Genomic DNA, 27176 nt, shown 5'->3' with positions numbered 1-27176 from the left:
GGATTCTGGAGGCCTGGTCCACCCTCTCCTATGCTTCTTGTCCAAACCCTTGCAGCATTGTCCTGAACTTTTCTGGAGATCCCTGGGAGATCCCTGCAGCTGCCCCTACCCCCCAGCTCCCTGTGGTTCCTGGTGGATTTCCTGCCTGAATCCCAGGGGGACCTTCCTCTCTGGGGTTGAGCTGTCCTTCCTGAAATCCGCAGGGCTCCTCTCCAGCTCTGAGTTCCTCCCCCAGAATGTGAAGGCCCCTTGGGTGCATGTCTCCACGGAGCCTCAGGACAGCCTGCTGGGAGAGACTTGAAATGCAGGCTTCCCTGCCCAGAGCGACACATCTAACCATGTCAGCCTCATCCTAGGGCCGTCCGAGTCCTCTGCTGCTGCACCACCTGCGGGGCAGCCCACTGTGCTCTGGTGCAGGACTGGGATACCACTGAGCAGGGGCCAGTGTGCTGCCCGTCTGGCCGGGCCTCTAGAGCTGGCCTTGGGGGAGAACCTTGCTGGCTTTTCCAGAGTGACCTTGTCACCCCTTTGTGGTTGAGGGAGAGGGTGAAAGAGCTAAGGTCTCTGGCATCAGTGCAGAGCTCCCGAGCCCTGCTCATGTCACCTGGTCCCCAGAGTAGTAGGAGGCCTGAGGTGCTGGCAGAGGGGAGGCTGGGCTGTCTTCCTGGGCCTGGCTGGGTTGTTCTTAACACAGCCATCCCACCCCCATTCTCACCAGCTGTACAGCGCCATGCAGGGAGTGCAGAGGCAGGTGGAGACTGAGTGTGCCCCTGCCCTCTGGGGACTGTGACAGAAGCAAGTGTCTGCTGACCCTTGGCCCCACAGGCCCCTTGCTGGTCTCAGGCCTGCTGCCTGTTCGTAGACCTGAGGGCTCATGTATAGCAGTAGCCTGGGCAGGGCAGAGATACCCTTCCAGCCTTGGGGGCACTTGCCCTTTGGCACTGTTCTCTGTCTGGGGGCAGGGGCAGGCGGTACTGGGGAGTCAGGAGTTTTCAGGACTACATCCATCCTATTCTCTGTGTTTCTCTGCACACAGCCAGGTTCCTGGCAATTGGTGGGTGCTGGTTGAGCCCAAGTTGTGTGTGCAGAGGGCCCTGGGCCCCTTGAAACTGATGAGGGGGTCAGGACAAGAACTGGGGGTGCAAACCCAGTGTGTCCCAGATGGTCCTGACCTGCGCTCAGCCGCCCATCTGTCCATGTGTCCATCTGTCAGGTGGCCCCCAATGAGTTTTGCCCCAGTCTGAGGCCCCATGCTCAGCCTCTCCTCTGGCTGCCCCTCCCGGGTAGGTGTCTCCCCTGAACAACCCCCTGCCCCATAGTTCCTTCCTGGAGGGAGTGCAGCTTCTGGGCTTCAGCAGCTTGTCTTGGAAACCTAGGGTTCCCCATATTCACAAGAGTGTGGGTGGAGTTCAAAGGGGGGCATGCCCCACCCCCTGCCCCAAAACCACAACCGCGAAGTCATGGTTGCCGGAACAAGACTTCTGCTGTCTTGGGGGAGGCCTGGCACTCTGCCTCGTGCTGCCTGTTCAAGTCCACACGGCCAGGGAGGGCCGTTGACACCACACCTGTCCCACTTGACCTTGCCCGGGGGTGTTGGCTGGACAGAGCCAGATCCCTGGTGCTGGTACCCGCACTGCCCCGCATCTCTTCCTGGTCTGGGGGCTCCATCAGCACAGGGCCCGGGAGCATCCCCAGCTCGTCCCAGAGCCCACTCGCCCCACCTAGCCTGCTGTGGGCAGCACTGCGTCCAGGCCTCACCAGCCCAGCAAGGCTTCCCTCGTGAAAGGAGTGCACACCGCAGGGTTTGCCCCTGCCTGGATGGCAGTGTGAGGCCGGTGAGGCCGAGGACCTGCCCTCGTGTGCAGCTCTGTTTGTGGGTGATGGCCTCCCTCGTGGGTTGGAGGGCCTGCTGTGGGCTCAGGAGGAAGGGCCTCCTGAGGTGGTGGGTGCAGAAGAGAGGAGCCTCGAGAGACGGCAGAGACCCCGGTGCGCATTGATGAGGCAGGTGGTTATTTTCGTATGTCCTGTAGGCTCTGGCGGGAACTGAAATAAATGCCAAGGATCTGAAAGGGGAAATGGGAACAGGCCCCCACCCTGGCCATACCACGTTGTCGGGCTCCAGTGAGGGGCTGCTGGTGCCATGGGTCTCCCCAGAGGGGAGGTGGGGTACAGCAGGGGAGCAGTCCCCCTTAGGTGGGGGGCCGCAGAGTCCCCTGGGAAGGGGTGCGGGCAGGGCAGAATGAGGCCCCAGGAGTCATTCTGGGCTGTTTTGGGGGCTGTGAACCCAGCCTGAGGCTCCTCTGCTTAGAGCTGGGGAGGGGAAGAGTGACCCTGACCCTCACAGCCTTGCCTTGGTGGCCCAGGCCTGTGGTGAGTGGGGACCCCAGCTCAGCCTTTGTGTTCCCACAATGCAGGGTCCCTTGGGGCTCCCAGGGCCCCTGGCTGACTGCTGTGCCCATGGAAAGCCTGGCCCGGGAGGGCAGGGATGTGCCTGGCACGTGACCAGGAGCCACAGCACTGACTGCCCGTCCTGCCTGTGGCTCCCTCCCATGTGGAGCCCTGGCCAGCCCTCCTCACTGCTGTGGCCCTGCATCGGTTTACCTAGGGCAAGCACCCAAGGGCCTGCATGCAAATGGGCAGCGGGAGACAGGGCAGGTGGCCCGCTAGCTGCCCAGCCTGGGGTGGGCCAGCACGGAACGGGAGATGTCCAGTTTCCCTCCCTGGTGCTCCCATGTGGATCCAGCCATGTGGAGTCCTGGCTGGGCTTCTGTGTCTGGGGCAGCTCCCCACAGTCCAGGGGGCTGTCCTGCCCCCACCTCCAGCCGTACCCCGCCTTGCCTTCTCCCAAATAGTCTGTGGGTTTTCCCACCTGCACGTCGGGTCTCTGCCTGGGACCAGCTGGTGTTACCTCCTCCTGGAGACTGTGTGCTAGGCAGCTGCCCCCGCGTACACTCTGTTATCCTGACAGTGGCCCTCAATCCTGCCTGCCAGGGACCTCAGGCCCAGAGTGACTGAGTAATTTCCCCAAAGTCACATAGTGAATGGAGACCCATGATCCGGAGGCCCTGCCCTAAGCTATGCCATTCCCCAGCCCCTCTTTCCCCTGTCCCCACCTGGCCCAGGGGCTCTGCAGCACTGCATCACTGGGCACCCAGTGAATGGATGGGGTCACCGAGGGGCTCTGGGCCAGCCGTCCTCTTGAGGCCTCAGTTTCCCCTTCTGCAGCATGTGGGCATCCCTTTGGTGCTCAGCACCTGCTATCAGAGACCGGAGCTTAGCCTGCTGCTCTGCCCCTGACCCTGGGGCCTCCGTGTCCATACCGGGGAGATGGGGAGGGGGCTTCCCGTGCATAGAGAGGCAGTGCATGCCGAGCCTGGGCATTTGAGCACTTAGACCATGCCCATCTGCGCTCCCGGCACCTGGGACGGTGCTGCTGGGCGTGCTCCCCTTACTCAGGGGGCTGCTGGAGCCAGCACTGGCACCCTGTTACAGCCCCGTGGGCTAGAGCCTGCCTCCTGGCCTCCAGGCAGCCCACCTGGGCCCCTCGGGGGCTAAGCACCCTCCCAGAGCCACACGCCCCCCCCCCCCCAGGGGGTGGGGGGAGGAAGGACTCAGAACTGGCCGGGGGCAGGCCGGAAGGCCAGCATGGAAGGAAGCTTCGGGTGCTTTCTGCTTTGTGTGCTCTGAGCACCCAGCTTTTCCTGCCCCGTGAGAAAGGGGGCCTCGGGGAAGGAAGGAGGCAAGGTTCCTGCGGCAGGAGGGGCCAGGGGCTGGGGGGTGGTGCGCAGCGCCTGCCGCCCTTCCCCAGGGACCTCCGCCTATGGGGGGCGTTGAGGAAGTGGGGGTGCGGGGCCTGCAGAGACAAGCTGGCCTGCGGGGGGCGGCGGGAAGCACCTCTGGGCCCTGGCGCTGACAGGGGAGCCGGGTGGACGGAGCAGAACCAAAACTGCTGTGTCACTGCTGCTCGCAGCTGTTGCCAGGGTGACGGGTGAGTTTCCCACGCTTCCTCCTGGGCAGCGGCAGGCAGGCAGCCGCGGGTGGGGCGGGGTGTGGGACCTGGTCCTGGCTCAGCCCTGCTCGCCCTGGGCCACGTGGTCAGAGACCCCCACCCTGCCGGCGTGGACCCTGACTCCTGCCCTTCTGTGACCAGGCCTCAGTCTCCATCTGTGGGTTAGGGGGCCCCAAAGGGCCTGCCTCCCTGGGAGGGTCACGAATTCACGCCATCCTGTCCACCGCACGCTCTGCAGCGAGGGCGGCGAGGGGCAGGGGGTGTCAGCAGGGCCTGGGGTCTCCTCCCCGAGGCCTGTGCTGGGCCATGGGAGGGAGGAGCGCCGAGGGCAGGGCAGCGGGGGGCCCGGACCCTGCCCTGAGCCTCCGTCCCTCTCTCTGCCAAGCGGAGGTGCCCGAGCACCTGCCCTGCTGTAGGGCCGGGGGGTTCGCCGGTGCAGGCCCCTGCACAGCCCCGGTTCTCCCTCCTCAGCTCAGCTCCCCCATGAACCCCGTCAGCAGCAGCGAGGACATCAAGCCGCCGCTGGGCCTCAATGGTGTCCTCAAGGTCCCGGCCCACCCCTCAGGGAACATGGCGTCCTTCACCAAGCACATCTGTGCCATCTGTGGGGACCGCTCCTCAGGTAGGCCGCCCTGGGCGCCGCGGGGGTCCTCCTGCCGGGCCTCGGGGAGGTGGGGGGCCGTGTGCTCATGGGCCCCTCCCCGCAGGCAAGCACTACGGAGTGTATAGCTGTGAGGGCTGCAAGGGCTTCTTCAAGCGGACGGTGCGCAAGGACCTGACCTACACCTGCCGCGACAACAAGGACTGCCTGATCGACAAGCGGCAGCGCAACCGCTGCCAGTACTGCCGCTACCAGAAGTGCCTGGCCATGGGCATGAAGCGGGAAGGTAGGTGGGGGGCGGGGGTGGTCACCCGGCACCGGGCACTCACTCCCGTGGGGCTGCACGCTGGGTGCTGTTTCCCCGCAGGCCTGGGCCCCGCCTGACCCTCCCTGGCACCTGCCGCGTGCCAGGCCTTGAGGTCCCCCAGGGGCCTCCGGTCGTCCTTCCAGCCCGGCTGGGGACACACGTGGGTCAGACCCTCCTCTAGGTGTTGGCGGCCCAGTGCATGGGCTCCGGGTGGGGGCCAAGGCTGGCGGTGGAGACGGGGCGGAAGGTGCCCAGGAGCGTGGGTGCTGTCTGGAGGGGGGTGGCTGTGGACGCTGCGGCGAGGACAGTGCTGACGAGGGGTGGAGTGGAGCGGGGAGCACCAGAGACCATTAAGATGCCCCCAGGCCTACGGGGTGCTGGGGTGGCCCTGCTTCCTCCTACAGATCTGGTTGGGGCGCCTTGCAAGCATCACCCACGTCCTCAGAGCAGCGGGGCTCTCGGGCTTGGATCTGTGCCCATTTGCTTTATTGACAGTGTTTGTTAGGAGCGAGGAAGGGCAGGGGGCGGGGAAGGTGCCTCCCCTGAGGTTACTGAACTTGTCCAGCGGTTCAGCCAGATGTGGTCTGAGCCCTCGGCCCTAACTTGCAGTGTGGCCTTCCCAGAGCCCCTTGGTGTCCGTGGGCCTCAGTTTCCCCATCTGCAGGCTTGGTGACTCCTGGTTACAGTCTTCATCCAAGCTTGAACGGGGGCAGGTCCATCCCACTGAGTCTGGCACCCAGGGCCTTGTGGGCTGGGGGGTGCTGTCCAGGTCAGGGTCTGCATGCCTGCTCCCATCTGTGCCGCACTGCTCATGGCGGGGTCCCTGGGCTGCTGCCTCAGCACTGAGGACAGTTACCTGGGGTCCTGTGGTTCTCATTTCATTCCCTTTTCTAGCCTCTGTTCTTGTGGAGATACTGAGACCCCAGCTGGGCCACGCAGTCCCGTAGGATTTCTTGCTGGAGGCTACAGGGCAGGCAGGACCCGGGATATCCTGCCGTTGGCACCACTCCTGGCAAGAGGGCCTCGGGGTGCTAGCGCTGAGCTACAGGGGCTAGCCTGGGCTGCACACATTGTGATTGGGATGCAAGTTCCCTGCAGTGCTCATCCTCGTACAGGCGGAGAGACTGAAGCCCAGAGTGTCTGGGGCTTGTCACTGTGCCAGGTGGGACCCGGGCCTCTGGCTCCAGTGCTGTCCTCATTCCTTTCGGCTGTCATGGGTCAGAGGAAGCTTGTGCCCAGCCAGGGGAGGGGAGCACCTGGCCCCGGTTCCTCTGGAAGGCAGGGCTTGCTGGGGGTGGTCCATGCAGCGTTGTCGCTGGGATGGGAACTCGGGTGGGGTGAGTGTGTGGTGGGCAGTGGACCTGTGTGTGCCAAGGCCTAGGACCTGACCAGATGGCCTGGTGCCAGCATGCTGGGGGAGGCTTGGGCTCCCTTGAGGACATCCTAGCACAGAGCGAGCTTGGGTTGGTGCCTGAGACCACTCCCTTGCCAAGCTCAGCACTGCTGGTGCCAGGAGCCATGCTGGGCATTGGGCATGTGGCATTGAGTTGTGGGCATGTGTCCACTCAAAGTGATTGTCACATTACCAAGCAGGGTCCCCAGGTGTGGTCAGTGCTGATAGGAGAACCCGGCTGCAGGCAGATATCTAGCCTGATGCCTTGAGAATGGAAGGGTGTTGGGACACCTGGGTGGGTCAGCGGTTGAGCATCTGCCTTTGGCTCAGGTCGTGATCCTGGGGTCTTGGAATTAAGTCCTGCTTTGGGCTCCCCATAGGGAGCCTGCTTCTCCTTCTGCCTGTGTCTCTGCCTTTCTCTGTTTCTCATGAATAAAAAAGTTTTAAAAGTCTTTTTTAAAAAAGCGTAAAAGAAAAAAAAAAAGCATAGAAGGGTGTCAGGCAGACTGTGTGCCCAGTCAGAAGGAATAGGGCATGCCAGGGCCGAGAACATCAGCAGATACAGCACACTGCAGGGCCTGGAGGCCGTTCTGACTCGAGAGTGACCCTCCATGGGTCCCCGGATGGTCCAGGAAATGCTCATCTCTTCTCAGGACCCTGCAGCCTGGCCACTTGGAGCCTGGGCATCATCAGACTCCAGCTGCCTGGCCCCCTTTACCACCACCACCATCCCACCCCCCCAGGCCTGGGAGAGAGCAGATGATGCCCCAGTCCTGTCCCAGTGGAGCTGCAGAGCCCCAGGGCTGGGAGCTGGTTGGCTACTGGTGCCCACAGTGACTGGGCCTTGTTGCGAGTGGCTGTTAGAAGCACCTGCTGTGTGTGAGGCCTCACTGGGCACCCCGCCCCATCGTCACGCCCCTCGCTCCCTCACCCGCGGTGCTGTGATGCTGCCCTACACATCACAGACGGACAGATGGGCTGCAGAGGGGGACATGTGGGGGGTGGCAGGGGAGGCTTCAGGGCAGTATAGGCGGGGCCCAGGTTGCACCTCTCAGCGTGGTCCAAGATTGAGCCAGCCCCTGTGTCTCTCTTGCCTCGCTCTCTTGTGTGATGGATAGATCTGGTGCTTTGGACACATTCCCAATGTGGCACACGGCCCTTGAGACCTGATTTATGGGCCGTTAGATAAATACCTGATCCCGTCAGGACCCACCCACCTCCCCTTTGCCTCGTATTGGATTTAAAAGTCCGGAACGTGCAGTAAAAACCCTCCTGCGGAGCTCTCTTATGCCTCCAAGACAACAGCCTGAAGCCGGGCCTCTGACATGTGCTTGCCTGGTGTGTGACTCTGCAGTGCATGTCCCAATGTGCAGGGGCCCAGTCCACAGCCTCCATCTCGGGAGGAGGGACCAGTGGCCCCAATGTGGTGCTGGTGCCAGCCCCGCAGGGAGCTCCATGGTCTCCCAGGCTGAGAAGCCTGTGGCTGGGTGCTGGGAACTGCCCCCGGGCTCCCCGGAACTGGTCCTGAAACAGCTCCTTTCCTGTGTTGTCTTGGACACAAGGAGGGCCCCCTGGCAGCAGCAGGAGAGTGGGGGCCAGGCGTGCATGCTGGTCTTGGCCTGGAGCACCTAGGATGTGAGGTGTTGGCTTTCAGGCTAGTGTGGGCCGTATGATCCCTCAGTGAGACTTGTGGTTGCACCCCCGGTACAGGTGAGGAAGCGGGCATACACCCAGATGGTGTCGCCCAGTGCAGCATGGGAGGAAGCAGCTTGAGGTCAGTGCCTGGACCACCAACCACAAGAAGAGCTCGGGAGGGGCTTGCTCTGGCTCAGAGCTGATAGGGACCCCTCCTCGGTGCCGGCCAATGAGGGATGCTGCAGGCAGATAACATCTCTGTTGGGCAATGCAGGGGCCTGTGCGCACAGGCACCACCCAGGACTCGCTCTGCAGCATTCTCGGAGGAGGTGGGGGCTGAGGCCCGGGTGGGAGATGGCAGCCATGTGCCAGACTGAGCCTGGGCCTGTCTGCTGAAGCGCTATGGCAGGGCTCAGGGGGCCTGCTGGCGCTCCTGGTCTGTTGGGGGGACCTGGCCCCACCTGGGTGATGCTGACCCAGGCTGGAGGGTCACCCCACTGCCCTCCTGTCTGCTTCCTTCTTTTCCCTCCAGGAAGGCCTCTCCCTGCTTCCTTCCTGCCTCCCTTTTCTTTCCAAGCTCTGTCTCCTGCGTGCATGCGTGTGTGTGTGTGTGTGTGTGTGTGTGCGGGCACACATGGGGGTGCATACAAAATCGCCCCACACAATCCGACTGTGGAGAAAGAAGCTGGCTGGGTTCCAGTGCTGCCCTGTCAACATCGGGCGAGTGACTCTGCCTCTCCGAGCCCGTTTCCACGTGTGCACAATGGGGGCGTCGGTGGGCCTCTCCAGCAGGCCAGTGGGGAGAACAGGGCAGGTGGAGGCCCTGTGCCTGGGGGGCAGGGGGGTTGGAGAGTGGAGAGTGTGTGTGTGTTTGTGTGTGTTTGTGTGTGTGTGTGTGTGTGTGTGTGGTCACTGTCATGTAGGGCGCTTGGCCTCGAATGCCCCGAGGGACAGAGGGGTGTGTCCTCTGAGCCTGTCCATCTGACAGGACACCCCCTCTCTGGGTCCTAGGGGCTTTGGCCTGAAGAAAGGGTGCTGGGCCAGGGCCTTTTGGTGACTGTCAGTCCTGCTTGTCCTGAGGGCTGTGCCAGGGTCAGAGGGCGGGCCCAGCTGGCTGGCAGTGCCCAGAGCAGGGGACGCAGCAGTCTGGGGTGCTGCCTCTCAGAGATGCCCCTTCCCACCTCCTGGCTTCCTGCCCAGCCCCAGCAGCCCGGGGGTGGGGGGTGGCCCACTCTGGCCGAGGGGCTGGGGACCCCAGTCTCCCTGGGTGCACCTTCCCCGCCTATGGCTCCTGGTCTTCCTGGGGTCCCACAGCACTCAGGCCTGGGGGGATAATGAGGCCCTGTGTTGCAGATGCCTCCTGCCCGAGGCTTCCCGGCGCCAGCAGAACGTAAGTTGGACATGACTACCTCTGAGAGGTGATGGAGCTGGCGGGACATAAATCCCCAGGCTCCTGCCTGACTCCTCTGCTGTCTATAAATAAAACTATAATATTCATAATGATGCCGCTCAGAGCTTCAAAGTGCTTCACGAGGCATTGGCTAATTAACTCGTGCCGCCCCCACTGAGGAGGCAGGTGCTGGGGACCCCTGCCACTGCTGCTCTGGGCGCTGCCCTCCACGCTCGGGGCCGCCCCGTCCGCCCCAACCGTGCAGGGGGAGGAGATCCATGGCCCGCTGGCCACGGCCACGTGTGAGGAGTGTGGGAGCGGCAGGCACGGGGCGGGGGCAGCCCAGGGCCAGCGCTGTGGTTTCCCCCTCCAGGGCTGAGGAAGCGGGGCGAATGGCCTGGCGGGGGCGCGGCGGGGGCGCGGCGGGGCCCAGGAGTGCAGCCACGCCCCTCTGGGGCTCTGGACCTGTTTTCCCAGCTGCTGGAAGGAGGCAGCTGAGCTAAGCTCATGCCCCTCAGCTGTGTCCTGCCTCTGACAGCTCAGGAGTTGGCCCAGGACTACCTCCAGCCTTGGGGGCTCTGGGACACGGGCCTGCCTGCACTCTGGGTTCGGCACCCTGGCTGCCAGCCACGTTGGCTCTCCTGGCCTGTCACCCTGTGCCCTGTGGCCGGCGGGTGACAGAGGAGGTGGCCTGCTCCAGCCCTGCAGCCGCCACGTGTTGGGATCTGTGAGCCTGGCTGGAGAACGACTGGCTGTCTGCCGGCACGCCAGCTCCTGGCCACTGCCCGCCAGCTTGAGCTGCCCCCTGCAGACCCCACCTGCTGTCAGATTTTCTGGAAGAGCTAGGCTTGCAAAGACTCTGACTTGGGGCCTCCTGCCTGGCTCCTTGGCCAGCTGGTGTGATTTGAGGGTGTCAGCTGGCCCCTGTCCTTGACACTTGCTGTGTGGATGAGAAGTCCCCGGCTTGAGTCTGGGTCTTGGAGAGTGCAGCCTCTGGCAGGGCATTGGCTCTCAACAGCTACTAGTCCGTGTAGGAGGGACGTGGGGCCTGCCCTCAGGGGCCCCGTGGGCTGCTAGAGAGCTGTTCACATGGACTGTTAGGGAGCTGTGGGCCATGCTTTGGGAATCAGGCAGGCCTGAGGGACCCCTGGGCCTGGCACCATTGGGGAGCTCTCACACCCCTGAGCTGGAAGAGTGGGGGGAGCGAGGGCTTGTGGACCCCAGGGGAGGCTGCTCCCCAGGAGCTGTGGGCTTAGAAATGGCAGCCGAGGATGGAGGCAGGGCAGGGAGGGGGCCAGAGCCCTGGACACCCTCCTCCCACCCTTCCCTCCACGTTTGCCAAACCCAGCAGGGAGCCAGAGGGGAGAGGGGAGACAAGGCAGCCTGAGCTTGGGCCCTCAGAGCCAGGGCAGGGGCATGAGTCTGGGGGTTCAAGGAGGCGTCCTAGGACAGCCGGCATCTGTGAGAATGGGGACTGTGTGTCACCCTCTAGAGATGTCCTGGAGAGGAGGCCGAGCCCCATCCACGGGCCAGGGGGCCAGAGCACTCAGGAAGCCCCGAGAGAGGCTTCTGCTCTCCAGAAGACACTGCCCCAGGACATTGGACCGGGAAAGAGGGTGCTGAGCACAGCGTCCCACGAGGGGGCGAGGAGTGAGGGCAAGGTGCCAAGCTCTGTAGGAACGGGGTCTCCCATCTGGCTTTGGGGATGTCAGTCTGGGATGGGTCAGGAGTAGGGAGTGGGAGGTCATATGGCATAAGGAAGGCCTGGTGGAGGGAGAGAGGTGCCAGCATGTGGCCGGCAGCCCTGGGAGGGCCTCGAGGCCCGTTGGCTGAGCCCCTACTTCCAGGCGGCCAGAAGCTGGGCCATGGGCCAGAGGGCCGGCAGCTGTTGCATCAGCTGACCTGAGTTGGCTCCTATGTGAGAGCGTGTCCTGGGCAGGTTCAGCTCCCACAGACGTCACTCACTGTGTGTTGTCTTCACGCTCTGCCCTTGGCTCTGTGGGTCTCGGGCTGTGTACTGGGCCCTCTCCACCGTGCTGCTTGGGTGCAGTCAGGGAGTGGGGTGGTGAGGGTCCCGGGAGATGGTGCCAGCTGCTGCCAGATGGCCTGCACCCATTGGGCGGTCTGGGCGTCCTCTCCAGGTGAGGGTTCTGTGGGGCCCATGAGGTCTGTTGGGCGCTCGGCTCAGCAGATTGGCCTGCTGGGTGCAGTCTTGGAATAGAGGGCTGCTCGGACTGTCTCCCAAGGACCCTCTGCCACCAGCTCCCGCCCAGTTCTTGAAGTCCAGGGAGTGCACTCCCTGTATCACTTGGGGTGCTGTGAGGGACCCAGGCCTGCCACGTGGGGCGTTCCCCACTCAGGATGATATTCCACATCTTATGAGGAGCCCCCTGGACTCACTGTGGCCCAGGAGACAGGCCCAGCTCCAGCAGTCCCGGGGTCCTCCTCGGGGATCTCCGGCCCCTGGGCTCTGCAGCGAGAGGCCACTTCCATGCCCTTCCCCTCCGCTTGGACGGGCCTGTGGATGGAGATCTCCCTGCCACACTCTAGAGGTCACCTCACCAAGCTCCCACTCTGTCGGGATCTCCGGGGGACCCCAAGAAACTGAGGGCCTTGTCAGGTAGGGGCTGAGGAGCCGGCCCTGGGGGGTCTGCTAGAGGGCGATGTCCATACATCTCTAGCTCGGGAGAACAAGGCCATAGGAGGGTAGGCATGGGTGGGCTTGGGGGAGGCCTGCCCATCCTGGTGCTGCAGTAATGGCATCTGGGTACCCCCAATACCCCTGTTGGCTCATGCTGTGAGAGTGCCGTGTAGACGGCCCTTCCCAGGCCTGCACCAGGCTGCACAGTTGTGACTTCTCCCCTTTGTTGACTCATTTTCCCTGTGTGTGTGGGGGGGGGCAGGGTGCAGGGTGGTCAGCTCGGGGGGCTGCAGCAGCTCAGGAGCCATTTCGGGTGCTTGGGGAGTTCTGGTGGGGTTCATGGCCCAGCCCCTCAGCTTGAGCTGCCTGGCTCTGAAGTCTGAGGTGTGTAAACGCCCCGCCACGGGCCCTGACCTCCTCCCTCTGTCCACGTGGGTCCCCGTGGGGCAGTGTGCAAGTGAATGCCCCTCTCTCTGCCTCCCCCGTCGGCTTCTCTCCCTGGGCTCCCAGGGACTGGTCCCTCCCAACCTCCTGTGTGCTCAGCCCTCCACCCTGGTGCTGACCCCTCCCACTCCAGGCCAGCCCAGGCCGCCCTGGCTTGCACTCGGGGTGGGCCTCTAGCTCCTGGTCTCCCCAGGTCCCCCCTCTTCTTTCTACAGCTGGAGGGGACTTTCAGAGATGTGTTTCATCCTGTCCCTCTCTTGTGGCACATCAGACTCCTGTACCCCTTACAGTGGGTTTCCAGCCGGTGTGGTACCCACAGATCAGGAGTGTCTCTGCTCTGGCTCTGGGCCTTTGCACATGCTGCCTCCTCTGCCAGAACTGTCACCTTTGTCTTTTCTTGCCTCTTCCGGGAAGCCTTCCTGGTTTGCCACAGTCTGTAGTCCATCAAAGTCCTTCTGACTGCCTGTGGGGACCCCAGCTGAACTGTCCGCTCCATGAGGGCTGGGCCCTGGTGCCCTGGCCTGTGTACTCCTGGCCCTAGACAGGCCCTGATGTGGGCTTTAGTTGAATGGATTAATGAGGGGCAGGTATGTGCTATGTCCTCAGAGCACAGGGCTGCTGGAGGCCGGACCTAGGCCGAGACAGGGTGGTGGTTCAGCCAGCTCTGAGCAGCACCGTCCCCAGCCGGCCTGGCAGGCACGCTGGCTCGGGGCTAGCACTGCTTGGCCCCTGATGGCAGAGGGGCTGCTGGGGGGAGGGGGAGCCGTGGGCTGACCACCGCCCCCTCCACGCCACAGCCGTGCAGGAGGAGCGGCAGCGGGGCAAGGACCGGAACGAGAATGAGGTGGAATCCACGAGCAGCGCCAACGAGGACATGCCAGTGGAGAAGATTCTGGAGGCGGAGCTGGCTGTGGAGCCCAAGACTGAGACGTACGTGGACGCGAACATGGGGCTGAACCCCAATTCGGTGAGTGTCACCCCTGTCCTCATGGCCTCCCCTGGGCGGCAGGGGCCCCAGGGCGTGTTGCTGGGCAGGAGGCCCCATCTGTCCTGGGCCATGCCGATACCCAGGACCTAGCTCGGGCTGTTCTGCTCTGTGTGGCCTCCGGCCATTGCTCAGCTGGGTTTTGAGGTCCTGTACCTGCCCCAGGGGTGCAGGCCGTGGGCTGGTTTCCCCTGTGCCCCCAGTGGGGTCAGGGCTGGGACCAGAGCCCTGGGGCCGGGGCCCTGAGGTCACAGTGGCATGTCCCCCTCCACCCTCCGCCTGGCCCAGCATGGCCCCCATTGTGCTGGACACACTGCCCTGCTCATCTCCCTGAGACTCCAGGGCCTTTGACATGCAGCTTCCTCTGATTCCTCTTGAGGCTTCTGTCTGGTGTGAGGGGATACTTTTCCAGGGGGGCCTTCCTTCATGGCCCTGCGAAGGTGGGCCTGGCCCTGTGACATGGCACAGAACTTCGTTTCTGTCCCCTAGCATGTGGGGGTGCATAGTGGGGTGTGCAGTGCATTAACTCTCCATCCCCGCCTGGCCGGGGGTGGCGTTTGCACTGTTGCTCACTGCCGGGACCCTGCAGCCCAGGCCAGGAGGGTCCTGTGTGCTCACGAGGCTCCAGCACTGAGAGGCCACCCTGCTTCCCTGTATTTCTGTGGGGGTATCTGGTGCCCAGGACCACAGCACCCCCTGACCTCCACCTGGAGCCCAGCCGGGGAGGAGGTGCATAAGGGGCCTGCCTGGTGTTCTGCTTGGGAACCCTTCTTGTGTCCACCCCTCTGTCCCAGTGGAGGGACCAGCTTCGAGGCTTTCATGATTGAACAGAAATCGAGAGGTGGACAAAGCAGAGCATTGCCAACTTATTCATTTGTCCAGTAAGGACATTATTAGGACAAGACAGCTGCCATCTGCTCCCTGCGGTGTGACCACACGGGGCTGGCTGAGAGGGGAGCACATGTCGTTTTGTGACTAGCACGTGTCTGACCCTGCTCCTGTCGGCCTGGGTGCCCCGTGGGGACGGCTCGCTGGGCCCTGTCTCTCAGATGGCGGTGTGGCTCACCCGGCATTGGGAGTGGTTGCTGGCACTGCTCAAGCCCTGGGGGAGCCTTGGGCCTCTGCCTGGGGGCCCTACTGTCACCTGTCACACAGGACGTGCTGATCTCTGTGTCCAGCTGCAGAGACTGGCCTGCCTAGGAGTGGCTCAGGGGCTGGAAAGGGGGCCAATGGCCAGGGGCCGGGGAGGCTTGTTCCCTGGGCTTCAGAGCCTGTGGCAGAGCGTTGAGGCTCCTTCCCACTTTCCTCCATATCCCCCTGCCTCCCCACTGCACGGCTTCCCTGGGCCCCTGTCCATCTGCCTAGGCCTGGGCTCCTGCCTCCCAGGGCTTCCCTGAGCCTCAGAAGAGCAGAGCCTGGCCAGGGTGGTGCCCACTAGAACCTGGCCCCAGCGTCTGGCATGCTAGCTGCTGGACATGTCACCCGCGTGAGCTGGGGACCCCATGCACGCCTTCCTCCGTGCCACGGTGGCTTGCAAGAGTGAGAGTGAGCTCCCACAGGGGCGCTGGCGCATATGGTCCTAGGCTTCTGGTGGTACATCGACAGAATCTGCTGCAGAGGACAGAAGAGGGAACACCCCACTGCCAAGGGCCAGCCCCGTGAGCAGAGGGCCTTAGGGGTGAGGGCCAGTTTGGGGGTGTTCTGGGTCTGGCACCCTGGGCTGGGGTCCCATGAGCCCCAGAAACCCTGGCTGACACCTGTCCCTGCAGCTTTGTGTCCGCCTCTGCACACCCAGCCCCTTCCCACCCAGTGGCCTCTGCTAGTTTGTCACTGGGCTTCCCACTTGAGCCCTGGGTGGGCCCTTCCCACGGGCCCCAGGGTGTTTCGACGGCACCTCCCTTTAGGGCAGATGGTTTCTGCCATGGGAGCTCTTTGCAGGAACCTTCACTCCTGCAGGGATGCCTTGGCCACTGTGTGTGAGCGTCACGTTCCCCCTTGCTCAGGACCCAGAGGGGCCGCCGGCCAGGAGCTGGGGAGAGGGGTCCACCCTGCCCAGGCCACTGATGCTGCCAGGGTTTCCTCACTTGTGAAAATGTGACAATGAGGGTAGAATCCCCCCTGGCTAGAACTTTCTGGAAGAGCCTCTGATGCCCCCGTCTGTGTGTCATCTTGCTCTGGTAGGAAGAAGTGGCCCGGAGGGGCCCACACTGTCCACCACCTCGGAGTCCCACCCCAGCTCAGCACCCACGCCAGCACCTGTTTCCCCAGCTGTGCCACGGGGTCACTTGGCCCCATGCTGAGGGCTTCAAACCACACATTTATTTTATTTTTATTTTTATTTATTTTTATTTTTTATTTTTTCAAACCACACATTTAGTCTCTTCTGGTCGTAGAAGTCTGAAGTCCACAATCAGTGTTGTGGACTAGAGTTGTGGTGTTGGCAGGGCTGGTTCCTACTGGGGAGGATGCCCCCTTGCCCTTCCCATCCCTGGTGGTGCTGCGTCCTTGGCTCGGGCCTCCTCCAGCCTCAAGCCAGCAGCTTCTCTCCTGCTCGCATGTTCCGTCTCTGACCCCGGCCTCCCTCCGACAGAGACCCTGTGATGACACCGGGCCCAGCGGTTGTCCAGAGTTCTCCCACCTAAACCCCTCACTTGATTGTGCCTGCAGAGGGAAGCCTATAGGGGCACATGTACAGGGGCACACGTGCAGGCTCTGGAGGTTAGGACATGGTCCCTGGGGCTGTCGTTCAGCCCAGGGCAGGTGCAGCACATGGTGGTGGGGCGGCCCGACCTAGGCTGTCTTCTGGGCTGGGCGCTCACTGTGTGCCTCTCCTCCAACTCAGCCCAACGACCCCGTCACCAACATCTGCCAGGCTGCGGACAAGCAGCTCTTCACTCTGGTCGAGTGGGCCAAGCGGATCCCGCATTTCTCTGAGCTGCCCCTGGACGACCAGGTCATCCTGCTCAGGGCAGGTAAGGGCTGGGAAGGTATGGGAGGGAGAGGGCAGGGCATTGAGGACCCACAGGTCGGCTGGGCCCTGGGACACTCCTTTCTCCGGCTGTGGGGGGGCTCCTGCCCTGGCCTTGACTGCCCCCCATAAGGAGGTATTTGGTTTCGGGTCTCTTAGTGCCCTTTGAGGGGTAAAAGGCTGTCTGGGGCCCTCTGGAGAGGGTGGGGGCAGCATGCCCAACAGGGACTGCCCTGGACGGCTTGTGTTCTGTCCTCGCCCCGCACCGAGGCCACAGCTCCTCCTCCCGGTGGGGGATGCAGTGCTGGCCAGGTGGGTCAGAGCCAGGGGTCCAGGTTGGCCCAGTTCCTGATACGTGACAGGCGTACCAAGTGGAGACCCGTTTTTGCTGAGACCAGGGTCCTCAGTGCACATCCTGGCAGTGGGGCAGGAGGGACAGGTGAGCCAGGTGTGCTGGTGCTGGGCCTCCAGTGGGGGCCGGCAGGGAGCACCCCCCACCGAGCCAGCCTCCTGCCCCACTGGGCCACCTGCACGAGCTGGGTGCTGCCAAGTGCACCACCGGCGGAAGGCTGCACGACACCAGCTGTATGCCAGGCCAGTGCTGGGCGCTGCGGGAGCATCCCAGGGCAGCCCATGTGTGCTTGGGGCAGTGGGAGAGGTAGCAGCCGGCCCAGAGGTAGGAGGAGGCTGGGCATGCCCGTGGGGGATGGATGGCAGGGAGACAGAGTGACTCCAGAGTGATCCGCAGTGGGGGGAAAATGCACTTGGGGCCAGCTCTGCCCCCGGCAGAACTCTTGTCCCCGGGCTGTCGGCCTTGGGGCCTGGAGAGCCTGTGGGCTTGGGTGCCTATGGGCTTGGGGGCCTGTGGGCCTGGGGCCTGGGGACCTGGGGGGCCTGGGGGCCTAGAGGCCTGGAGGCTTAGGGGCCTGGGGGGCCTGGGGGCGTAGGGGCCTGGGGGCCTGGGGGCTTGGAGGGCTTGGAGGCCTGGGGGCCTGGGGGGGCCTGTGGGCTTGGGGGCCTGGGGGCCTGTGGGCTTGGGTGCCTATGGGCTTGGGGGTCTGGGGGGCCTGTGGGCCTAGGGGGCCTATGGGCTTGGGGTCCTGGGGGCTTAGGGGGCACCTAGATGCCTGGGGGCCTGTGGGCTTGGGTGCCTGGGGGCCTAGGGGACCTGGGGCAGGGCGTGCCTTCTGGAAGAGCTTTCCCTCTAGCTGGGGCTAAATCCCCACACCCAGAGCCATCAGGGGAGGTGGTAGGGGCGGCAGAGGCCTGGGTCCTCGCCCTTACTCACCATGTGACAGGGTAACCCCTACCCTGCCCTGGGCCTGTAGGATTGTAGTCAGGATGATGTGTGACAGGCTGTGTGGGGCCATGAGTCACGGAGCCCGGGGAGTGTGGCAGTGTCAGTGCTGCACCTGTGGAAGCGGCTTGGGGCTTCCCCGTCCACAGGACTCATTGAGATCCCAGCACAGAAATAATTTCTATTTCAAGTTTTGCTTCCATACTTTCTCGTAACCCTTGACACCCACCCCAGTTGTCTGCACCGGGATCTCATGAAAATACTGTCCGGTTCGCCTGAGGCTTTAACACACCTTATGTCAGTTTAAGAATTTATTCTTTTGCGGTGCCCCCCGTAGCACATGGGAGTCTGAGAGTTTGCTGCTGAGACCAGGTTGGCAGCAGCTGCCCCGTGGTGTTCCACAGAGAGGCCCTCTGTCCTCCATGGCAAGAGTGTCCGGCACTTGTGGGAGGAGACTTCCTGGGCACATGGGCTTGGGAGCACCTGGGTTGAACAGAGCCAGAGGGGATGCTCCGTGCAGGACTTCTTGGGGAACTTGTTGCCCTAGTTGGCATGTGGCTCAGAATCTCGGGGTCCGCGGCACCTGCAGTGGGGTGTTCTGTGCTGGTGCGGCCCATGGAGGGCGGAGTGGCCGACCCATCATGGGGAGGGACACAGCCACGTGACCGTGCACCCTCCCCTCCCCGCCCAGGCTGGAATGAGCTGCTCATCGCCTCCTTCTCCCACCGGTCCATCGCCGTGAAGGACGGGATCCTTCTGGCCACCGGACTGCACGTCCACCGGAACAGTGCCCACAGCGCGGGGGTGGGCGCCATCTTCGACAGGTGGGTGCCCCGGGCCAGGTTCGTGGAGGGTGTGGATGTGGACATGGAAATTGGCATACGAGGACACAAGTTCAAGCCTTTGCACGTCCATCCACCGGAGACTTGACGACCCCAGCGTAATGTGAGGGTTCATTTCCTCCTGGCTCCTTTCTTTAACATCCTGTATCCCGTACGTGGAAAGAGGCGCCGTGCTCCTTGGGCGGAGGTTATACAGCAGGTGCAGTCCAGCAGTGGCCCTGGGTCTTTGGAGCCGCAAGCCCTCGGCTGCATGTGTGCCACTGCTCCTCCTCCCCGACCGCAGGTGGGCGCGCGCCTCCCTGCACCCCTGCGTCCCCTGGCTCCCCAGCAGAGGGGCAGCACTGGGCAAGGGGGCGGCCGCATGTCTCCATTCTAGCTGCTCCCCAGCCACTCAGCCCGCTGGAGGAGGAAGGGCCGGGAGGGACACACTGTGGGCCATGGGGGCAGGAAGGTGGTGGCAGGGCTCCCAGGGAACCCCCGAGCGGAAGAGCCTGGGGTCAAGGGTGCACAGACCCTCCCGGGAATCACCCACAGGAAAGTGAATGCAGGAACTGTGCTGCCCTGCGGGCAGTTCTGGTAGAACGGAGAAGGAAGCCCTGGAGCCCACTGGGATGTGCCAAGTGCAAGTAGGGGTTGTGGCCACATACACTGGCAAGCACTGGTTTTGCAGGGGATAGGTGGTGTGTCTTTGTGCAGTACTTCTCAGGGCCTTGAGAGAGGAGCCACCAAAGGCTGCTGGGAGTATGGCACTTCAGTGCCCCCAGAGGCCCCTTGTAGAGAGTGCAGTGCTGGGATCTACTTTGGTTTAGAAACGCAGCCCCGCCACACTCCCGGCTGCTAGGGCAGTAACAGGGACAGAGGCTTGGGCTTCTACCCAAGGAGCAGCGGCACAGGGAACCAGCTCCTTGCCATTCAAGTGTGTGGAACTTGTGACCCCTGCCTCAGGGCATCCCCTGGCCACAGAGTGGTGGACATCCGAGCGCCCGTCCCCTCCCACCCTGTCTTCGGTCTCCAGGGGACCGTGTCCCTCTCCAGCCTGCAGACCCTCGGGGACTCTGGCTCCTTGGGGTGACCGTCCAGGCCCTCCCCAGGCCACTGTCCTCTGTTTCCCTGTGGTCCAGCCTCACTGACCACTTAGCACTTCCTGGGCACAGCCATTGAGTTTGGGGAACCAGAGACTGGGCTGATGGGGTCGGGGAGCTCAGGCTGGGGATTTGGGACCCCATGGGGCGGGCCAGTCAGGCTTGGGTCAGAGTCCCGCCCTCTGACAGAGCGGGAGGGGAGCCCCAGTCCTGGGCTGGGCAGCATCCCGGGGGGTGGGGCCTGTCCTCCAGCTGCTCCCTGGTCCCCATCCAGCCTCCCGAGCCCGTCCTGGGGGTCTTTCTGGGGCGGGGGTGCCCTGGTGAGGGGCATGGTCTGACTCAGGCCGTGGTGTTTGCCTGCTTCCTCTGCAGGGTGCTGACAGAGCTCGTGTCCAAGATGCGGGACATGCAGATGGACAAGTCGGAGCTGGGCTGCCTGCGTGCCATTGTCCTCTTCAACCCGGGTACAGCTTTCCTGGCATGGCCTGCCGTCCGGCCTCGGGCCCGAGAGCCCACTCGTGCTGCAGACTAGCCATGCCGCCTTCTTCTTGTGGCTCCCAGGAGTGGGACGCACGGCAGCCACTGCATGCAGCGGGGGGTGGGGGGCGGGGGGGTGGATCGAGAGCCGTGCTTGTTTCATGCTTTGGCCGGGCCTCGGGCCGAGCCTTCTGGGCACTGTGTCCTAAGTGTGGCACTGCTTGGTGCTAGAATCCTGGGCTCCAGAGGAGGCAGCGTCTTCATGAACTTGTGGTGGCCAAGCCCTGGAGCCCAGACGGTTGGCCGGGAGTGGGCAGGGGTGCGGAGGGCCAGTATCTTTTGAGGCTGCCGCAGGCTTCCGGGGAGCAGTGGGGGAGCGGGCCAGCCCGTGGGGTAGACGGGATGGCGCCAAGGGTCCTGACCTCCGGCCCTCCCTTAGCTCCATCACAGAGGGATCTGGCTACTGTAGGGATGAGCCCATTCCGGGGGCACTGTGTCCTTCAGATTGTGCCCCTCGCCGTGATCCTGCCAGCATGGGAGGTGGGGCCACACATCCTGGCCCTGCCTGGGGGAGGCCCCTGGTGGAGTTGTGTGTGGCTTCACTGCTGGCTCTGGGTCACTGTCTGAGGCATGGGTGTAGGGCTGCTGGAGGGCATGGCTAGGGCCAAGACCCCCCGGTCTGGGGATGCTGAGCTGTGGAGGAGCCTGGCACAGTCTCAAGGTGCCCAGGCCACCTGTGACATTTGTGTTGGACCCCAGTGCGCCCGCTGGGATGTCAGGCTGCCAGGCAGTGCTGGCAGGAGCCCCCCACCCTGCCGCCCCTGTCTGCGGCTCAAAGGTGACCTGACAGCAGGCCCGTCCCACAGCAGAGCCACTGTGGGGCTCGGCGGCATCAGACAGCAGCAGTGAGTGGGTGTGGGCTCCAGCCTATGCCCCCCTGTGCCTTCAGGGTGGACCACACTTGGCTGGGGCAGACCAAGGGCCTTGTGAGTCTAGCTTGACAATAAGTGGTGGCTGGTATGCAGAGAGATGGGCTTGTCTCTGTTGGTCCGTTGGGTCTCAGGAAACCCTGGGAGATGAGGAAGCAGAGGAGACTCCACAAAGCTTTGCCTGGCATGGGGGACTCCACCCCATTCAGGAAGCCCTGTAACGCCGCCCTAGTTGAGCCCTGGAGCGTCTCTTGCTCCTTAGATCCCACCCTGGGCCCTGCCAGCTTTGGTGGCTGGGCTCCCAGGCATCTCTGTCCAGGGTCAGAGCCCCCTCCAGGCTGGGCTCAGGCTTCAGCCTGCTTGCCATGGTAACCAGGGAGTGTGAGGGCAGCTGGATGCACTTGACCCCAGATAGGGAAGCTGAGTGTTAGGAAGTCCAGGGATAGGCCGCAGGTCACGTGGCCAGCAAGTAGCAAGCCAAACCTCAAGCCCAGGGCGACCTCGGGGGCTGAGCCTGCCCAGCAGCTGCTGGTCCTGGCCCAGTGGGGAGAAGGGGGAGCTAGCCCAAGCACCTGGGTGTTCCGTGCAGCTCTCTGACCTGCAGCCCCTACCCCCTGCAGACTCCAAGGGGCTCTCGAACCCGGCAGAGGTGGAGGCACTGCGGGAGAAGGTCTACGCGTCCCTGGAGGCGTATTGCAAACATAAGTACCCCGAGCAGCCAGGAAGGTGAGCCCCCCACCCAGCCCCCTCCCTCGGAGGCCTCAGGGTCTCTGTTACCACCCCTGCCCCAGCAAGCCTGCCCCCAGCCCTTCTGACACCTTCCTTGGGCAGGGTGGAGGCGCTCGCTCCCGCTCTCCTGCAGCCGGGTTCTGTCCTCACAGAGTAGGGAACGAAGCCAGGGCTTCCCTCCACTCCTCCAGGGAGCCCCCAGAGGCAGGGCCTTGGTGTGCTTACCCCCAGCAGGGACGGACACCAGCACACAGTGGGTGCTTTGTAAACGTATGCGGAGCTTGCCTCCCACCTGCCTGGGTTCCAGAAGGGCCGGGTCTCATCTCTGGTGCCCGGTGCCAGGTGCACGGTAGGCGAGAAGGGGATCTGTTCTTGTCCTGATTCTAGCTCCTCCCTCCAAAAGGGCCTCTCCTGGGAGGGCGCGTGCCCCCCACCCTGGGTGCCAGCACCACCTCCCCGCCAGCGCACGCGCAGCTGCACACACGGTGGCTGCCCTGCTCCCTCTCAGCCCTCATCTGGTTTGGTTTAAAGTGAAACTTGCCGGGGAGGCCGGAGGGCTGGCCCGGTTGTTTTTCCTGGCTCCTGGCCACAGCCCTTCTCGCCAGCTCAGCAGAAAACAGCTTTCTCTGGCCCCCGTCCAGCCTCTACGCTGTGTTTTTGCCTTTAAAACGTGGGTTGTGGGGCAGCAACCACAGCGCTTCTCCCTTGAAACACAGACGTTGTGAATAATTAATGAGGCCCCACAGCCCCTTGAGGGTCCACACCATTGTGAAGGGCGGCTCTGGACAGCCCCTCGGGGATGGGCACTGTTCTTGAGGGCAGAGCAGCCCAGCCTGGCATTCGTCCTCCCCGAGCCCCGGCACCTCCCCTGCCCACCCCATCCAGTCTCCTCCCTGGGGGGCTGGGCAGGGCCTGGGGCTCCTGCCTCTGGCCGAGCTCCAGTAGAGCTATTTCTGGGGAAGGGGTGGGCACTGGCCCTGGGCTTGTGCCCGCACAGACCTGCTTCACCATGGTCTCCCCACAGCAGCCAGAGGCATTGCTGGTTCTCAGATCCGTCTTCTGAGTGATCTCCCCCAAAGGTCTGCTGTGGCTCCCTTTGCCTGCAGGGAAAGCCCACATGCTCTAACTTGTCCACAAAGCCCTACTGAGCCTGCACCAGCCTGACCAGCGTCTTGCCCCTGGTCCCTCGGGGTCTTCGTGTCCACCCTGTGTGCTCCTGCCCCCAGGCCCTGGCCTGCTGTCCCTGCAGTCGGAGAGCCCGGCCTCCCTCTCAGGTTTCTTACAGGCCGGGCTCTGCTGCTCTGGCTTCAGGCCTGGGTCCTGCCCCTGGGGGCTGCCGGGCACCAGGTGGAGGAAAGGACACCCCGGGCTCACCGTCAGCCGGCCCTCCCACAGGTTTGCCAAGCTGCTGCTCCGCCTGCCGGCCCTGCGCTCTATTGGCCTCAAGTGCCTGGAACATCTCTTCTTCTTCAAACTCATCGGAGACACGCCCATCGACACCTTCCTCATGGAGATGCTGGAAGCCCCCCACCAGATGACTTAGGCCCCAGCCTGTCCTTCGCACCCACCCACCCACCCACCCGCCGGCCATTCTGCCCGGCCGAGCCCGCCCTTGCCCCTTCTCCGCCTGGCCTGTTAGGACGTGGGGGCACCGCCTGCTAAGCCTGAGTGTGTGGCCACCTCGCTGTTTTCAGAGCTACTCGTCCACAAAGCTGGCCGTGGCTTTCCCGGGGCGACAGCCGAGCGGCAGGAACTGGCGTGAACCCCGGCCAGGCCCGGCAGGCCCCCCCTGGGTGGCGGGGGCAGCTCCCCCCGGGCCTCGCTGGTGTTTGGAACATGCCACGCTCCCCTCCTGTGTTTGGAGTGACCTCCGTCACCTCTTGTCGGGCACCCCCCAGCTGGCATGCCCCGCCCAGCCTTGGGAGTGGGGCGCAGAAGACCCTCGACCCCCAGAAAGATGAGGGGGGTTCTGGGGTGAGCAGGCTTCCCTTCCCTCACAGTGATGGGCGAGCAGCCCCTTTTCCAAAGATGACTTGCAGTGTGGCCCCTGAGCTGACCAGGCCAGGAGCTGACCTCTGTGTAGGGTTCCGGGGCCCCCTCGAGGCTGCGGGGATGGGAGTCATGCACCTCCCCACCTCGCTTTTCTCTTCGCATTACTGTGGCTTCAGCTTCTCCCTCTGCACAGCCCTGCGCAGGCTGGGGTAACCAGACCCCATGAGCGGCCCACCCTCAGTTCCGTCTGCTATTCTAGTCTGTGTGGAGGGCAGGCTACCCCCCGTCTCCGCAGGGCTAGCCCACTGCCCAGCCTTCCTGGAAGTCCTGGGCCATGCTGACCTGTCGTGGGCAGAGGCTGAGTCTGGGAGGCCCACAGGGATAGGAGGGCGGGGATGCTTTCCCCAGAGGGTCTTCATGCAGCTGTGCACATTTGGAGGGAGCCAGGAGGCCCATGGGGGGGCGTGCAGGGCCCAAAGGACTTGTAGACACATAGGCCCAGCAGGAAGGGGCGAGTGGGGCTGCTTCCTGGAGCTGTTGGCAGGGAGGCCCCCTACGCTGGCTGCCTGTTGTGTGTAGGAGACTCTTGGAATCGGGGACTGTTGTGGCCAGCGTCCTCGGGCCTGCAGCTAGATGGCCCTTGGGGACAGCCAGCCCGGCTGTTGTCTCGTCTGGGTGACAGCCGCATGTGGGCCTCCTTCAAACGCCTGCTCCGGTTGACGGCTCCCCAGTCCAGTGCTGCACCTGCTTCTGTAGCATTTCCACCGACCCGGGCGGGGCGCTGCGTTCTGGGGCAGGGTGCTCTGAACTCTGGGCGCGCAGGGGCTCTCTCAGGTTGAACTGGCTTCTTTTGCACTGTAATGTCCTCCTTTTGGTCTGAGTCCTTTCCAATCTTATGCCTCATACTCCACGAACCCAGCGTTTGTCCTTGGAGGGAGGGGGTTGCTGAGCAGGGATGGTGGGGTGGGGGTGATGCGGGCAGCTCCTGTCTTCGCGGCCCCTGAGGGGATGCTCTGTAGCCCTGGCTTCCCTCCTGCTGCCCCCACGAGCAGCCCTGGGAGGGGGGTGCCTTCCCCAGAGCCTGGTTCCCCAGCTGGTGCAAGGGTGCCCCAGGGGCAAGGCCAGGACAGGCCTCCAGGCCTCCGGCGGGAAGAAGGTGTCCCCTCTGCCTTCCAGAATCCCCAGCCAAGCTGAAGGTGAGGCACCGGGCGGAGGCTCTAAAGGACTGCACAAAATCCTCCTTCCTCTGCCGCCCGCCTGCTCGAAACATGGGGAGGTGTCCCCTGCCCTGGGGGTGGTATAGGCCGGGCGTGGAGGGTCTGCCCAGCTCTCAGCCTCTCCCGAAAGTCTCAGCAGCCTCTGGGGGCTTAGGTGTGACAGGTGGTGATGCAGGCAGTCTTGGGAACTTCGTCTTGGGTTCCCCCCATTGTGGGCACCATAGACTGCCCCCCACCAACACCCCTGGTGCCTTCTGCAGCCAGACGCACCCCATCATCCATGCCCCGCCCCCTCCTCCCCAGGGGCGTTGGGAAGGTGGGGACCTGCAGTGGAGAAAGCCCGGGACTGGGTCTGTGGGAGGGTTGGCTTCTGCTGGGGAACTCAGCTGTGACGGGCTCCGGGGGCCCCGGCTGCTTGTCCATAAAGCCCTGAGGCCCCCAGACCACAGCTTCGAGAGCCAGAAGTCCCAGCCCGGCCGGCCCGCGGGCACAGCGCCGTGGGTGCGTGGGGCTGTCCTGCGTTTTCATCCCTCAGCTGTCCTTGTCACGCATTCAGTGCTGTTGGAGGAGGTGGCTGAGTGGGGAGATGCACATGGCTCAGTAGAGAGGTAGGAGGTTTATTTAACCAGACCGATAGTAGTGTTACCAATGTGGTTCAATTAAGGTGATTTTTGTAATTATTTTTATTATTATTATTATTTTGGTGGGACAATCTTTAATTTTCTAAAGATAGCACTAACATCAGCTTGTTAGCCACCTCTTGCCCATCCCCGCCGCAGCCCGGCCAGGTGCTGCCTGGGCCCCGGGCATCCGTGCCTCCGGCGCGTGTGTGACCTGGGGCCGGGGCTCCGCAGCCGGGGAGCGAAGATGACCACGCCGTGTCCGCATGGAGCCAGCTAAGCCCATCGGGCACCTTGGATGGACACCAGCCTGCCCTCAGTCCCGGGAAGCATGTGGCCTCAGGCGGAGATGGCCTCGTGCACCCCGGCTTGCCATGTCTCCATGCCCCTAAAGGATTCAGGCCTGCGGCCAGTGCGGACACCACGCTGGAGCCCCTGGTCTGCGGGGGCCACCAGCAGGGCCCGGCCAGCGCGTGGCCACTGGGTAATCGGCTGACGTTGTCCCCATAATGGAATTCGGGCGCATGGCCCGCTCCCCGTCCATGTAGGTGTGCGGCCTGCCATGTCTGTGCTGTCGGAGAAACTGCGTGGGGCTGCACACCGTCGACGCACAGCACATGCAGAGCAGTTACCAACGTTGTGTCTTTATTTGTAATTAAGACTTTCCCCCATTTTCCTATCCATTTGCTTCGTGTAAGCAAGTACATAAGGACCCTCCTTTGGTGAAATCCGGGTTCGAGTGAATATCTCAAGGCAAGGAGTGCATCTATTTTAAGATGCTTTGGAGCAAGCAGCTTTATCAGTCCCCCATCCTTAGCAATGCCTTAGCTGGGACACGCAGCGAACACTTGAGAGGGTGGCGAGTACAGAGAGTAGAGATAAAATGTCTAAAGCATCGGGAAAGGTAAAAAAAAAATCTATTTTTGTACAAATGTAATTTTATCCCTCATGTATACTTGGATGATGGGGGGGTGGGACTTGTTTTGTTTCTGCTTCTAGAGATGGAGGAGAGTTTTCTCAGTGAAGGTGCGGATGCCCCGCTGCGCTGCGCAGACGTCTCCCCTCGGGCAGGTGGGCCCCCGGCGGCCAGGGGTCTCCTCCTCTTCCGAGAGATTCTTAAAGCCTTGCTCTGTTCTGCCCCTGTCGCCAGCCGGCCTCCCCGAGACTGTTTGACTGTGAACTTACTTCCCTGCGTGATTGTTGTCTGAACGCCGCCGCCGTGGGTGCCGGGCACAGACGAACAATGGTGTCAGAACGTGGAAAGGAAAACACAGAAAAACGTGAGAGGAGAAACAAAATATGAGCGTTTAAGAATACATCGTTGTGCTATTCTCATTTGTTCTGCTGGGGGCTTTCCTGTCTGGGTCTGGAAGTTGGCCACGCACGGGGCTGGCACGCTTCCCCGGGCCGGTGAGGGTGTGCAGGGCGCCTCGGCTGCTGCCTGACTTGCGGGGGGCCAGTCCCAGGCAGCGAGGTCCCAGCTTTGGGGCATCGGGCCCCCCACAGCTGTGCTCCTTCCTTGGCCCGCTCCCCTCCACTCTGGGCCCCAGGGCAGGTCTGGAGGTTCCATGAGGGCCCTCCACATCCTTGGGCACTGGGCGTGCAGCCACCTGCCTGC

At 63.3% G+C, this 27176-nt stretch overlaps 1 protein-coding gene across 3 annotated transcripts in view; it reads left to right on the top strand.

Annotated features, from left to right (window-relative positions):
- RXRA (retinoid X receptor alpha) overlaps nt 1–26874 on the top strand; it is a 93646-nt gene extending 66772 nt beyond the window's left edge. For all 3 annotated transcript variants that reach the window (XM_072778555.1, XM_072778553.1, XM_072778552.1), the window contains exons 3-10: nt 4481–4631; nt 4717–4896; nt 13218–13387; nt 16248–16377; nt 18362–18494; nt 19967–20058; nt 21621–21726; nt 23125–26874. In XM_072778555.1, coding sequence (XP_072634656.1) covers nt 4481–4631; nt 4717–4896; nt 13218–13387; nt 16248–16377; nt 18362–18494; nt 19967–20058; nt 21621–21726; nt 23125–23272 — 1110 coding nt within the window. In that variant the 3' untranslated portion in view covers nt 23273–26874. The remainder of the gene's footprint in view (nt 1–4480; nt 4632–4716; nt 4897–13217; nt 13388–16247; nt 16378–18361; nt 18495–19966; nt 20059–21620; nt 21727–23124) is intronic.
- The last annotated feature ends 302 nt before the right edge of the window (nt 26875–27176 follow it).

This window comes from Canis lupus, chromosome 16 (genome assembly GCF_048164855.1).
Source record: "Canis lupus baileyi chromosome 16, mCanLup2.hap1, whole genome shotgun sequence".
NCBI lineage: Eukaryota > Metazoa > Chordata > Mammalia > Carnivora > Canidae > Canis > Canis lupus.
Note: the sequence above shows the minus strand (reverse complement) of the source record. Positions and strands in the feature narration are given on the sequence as shown.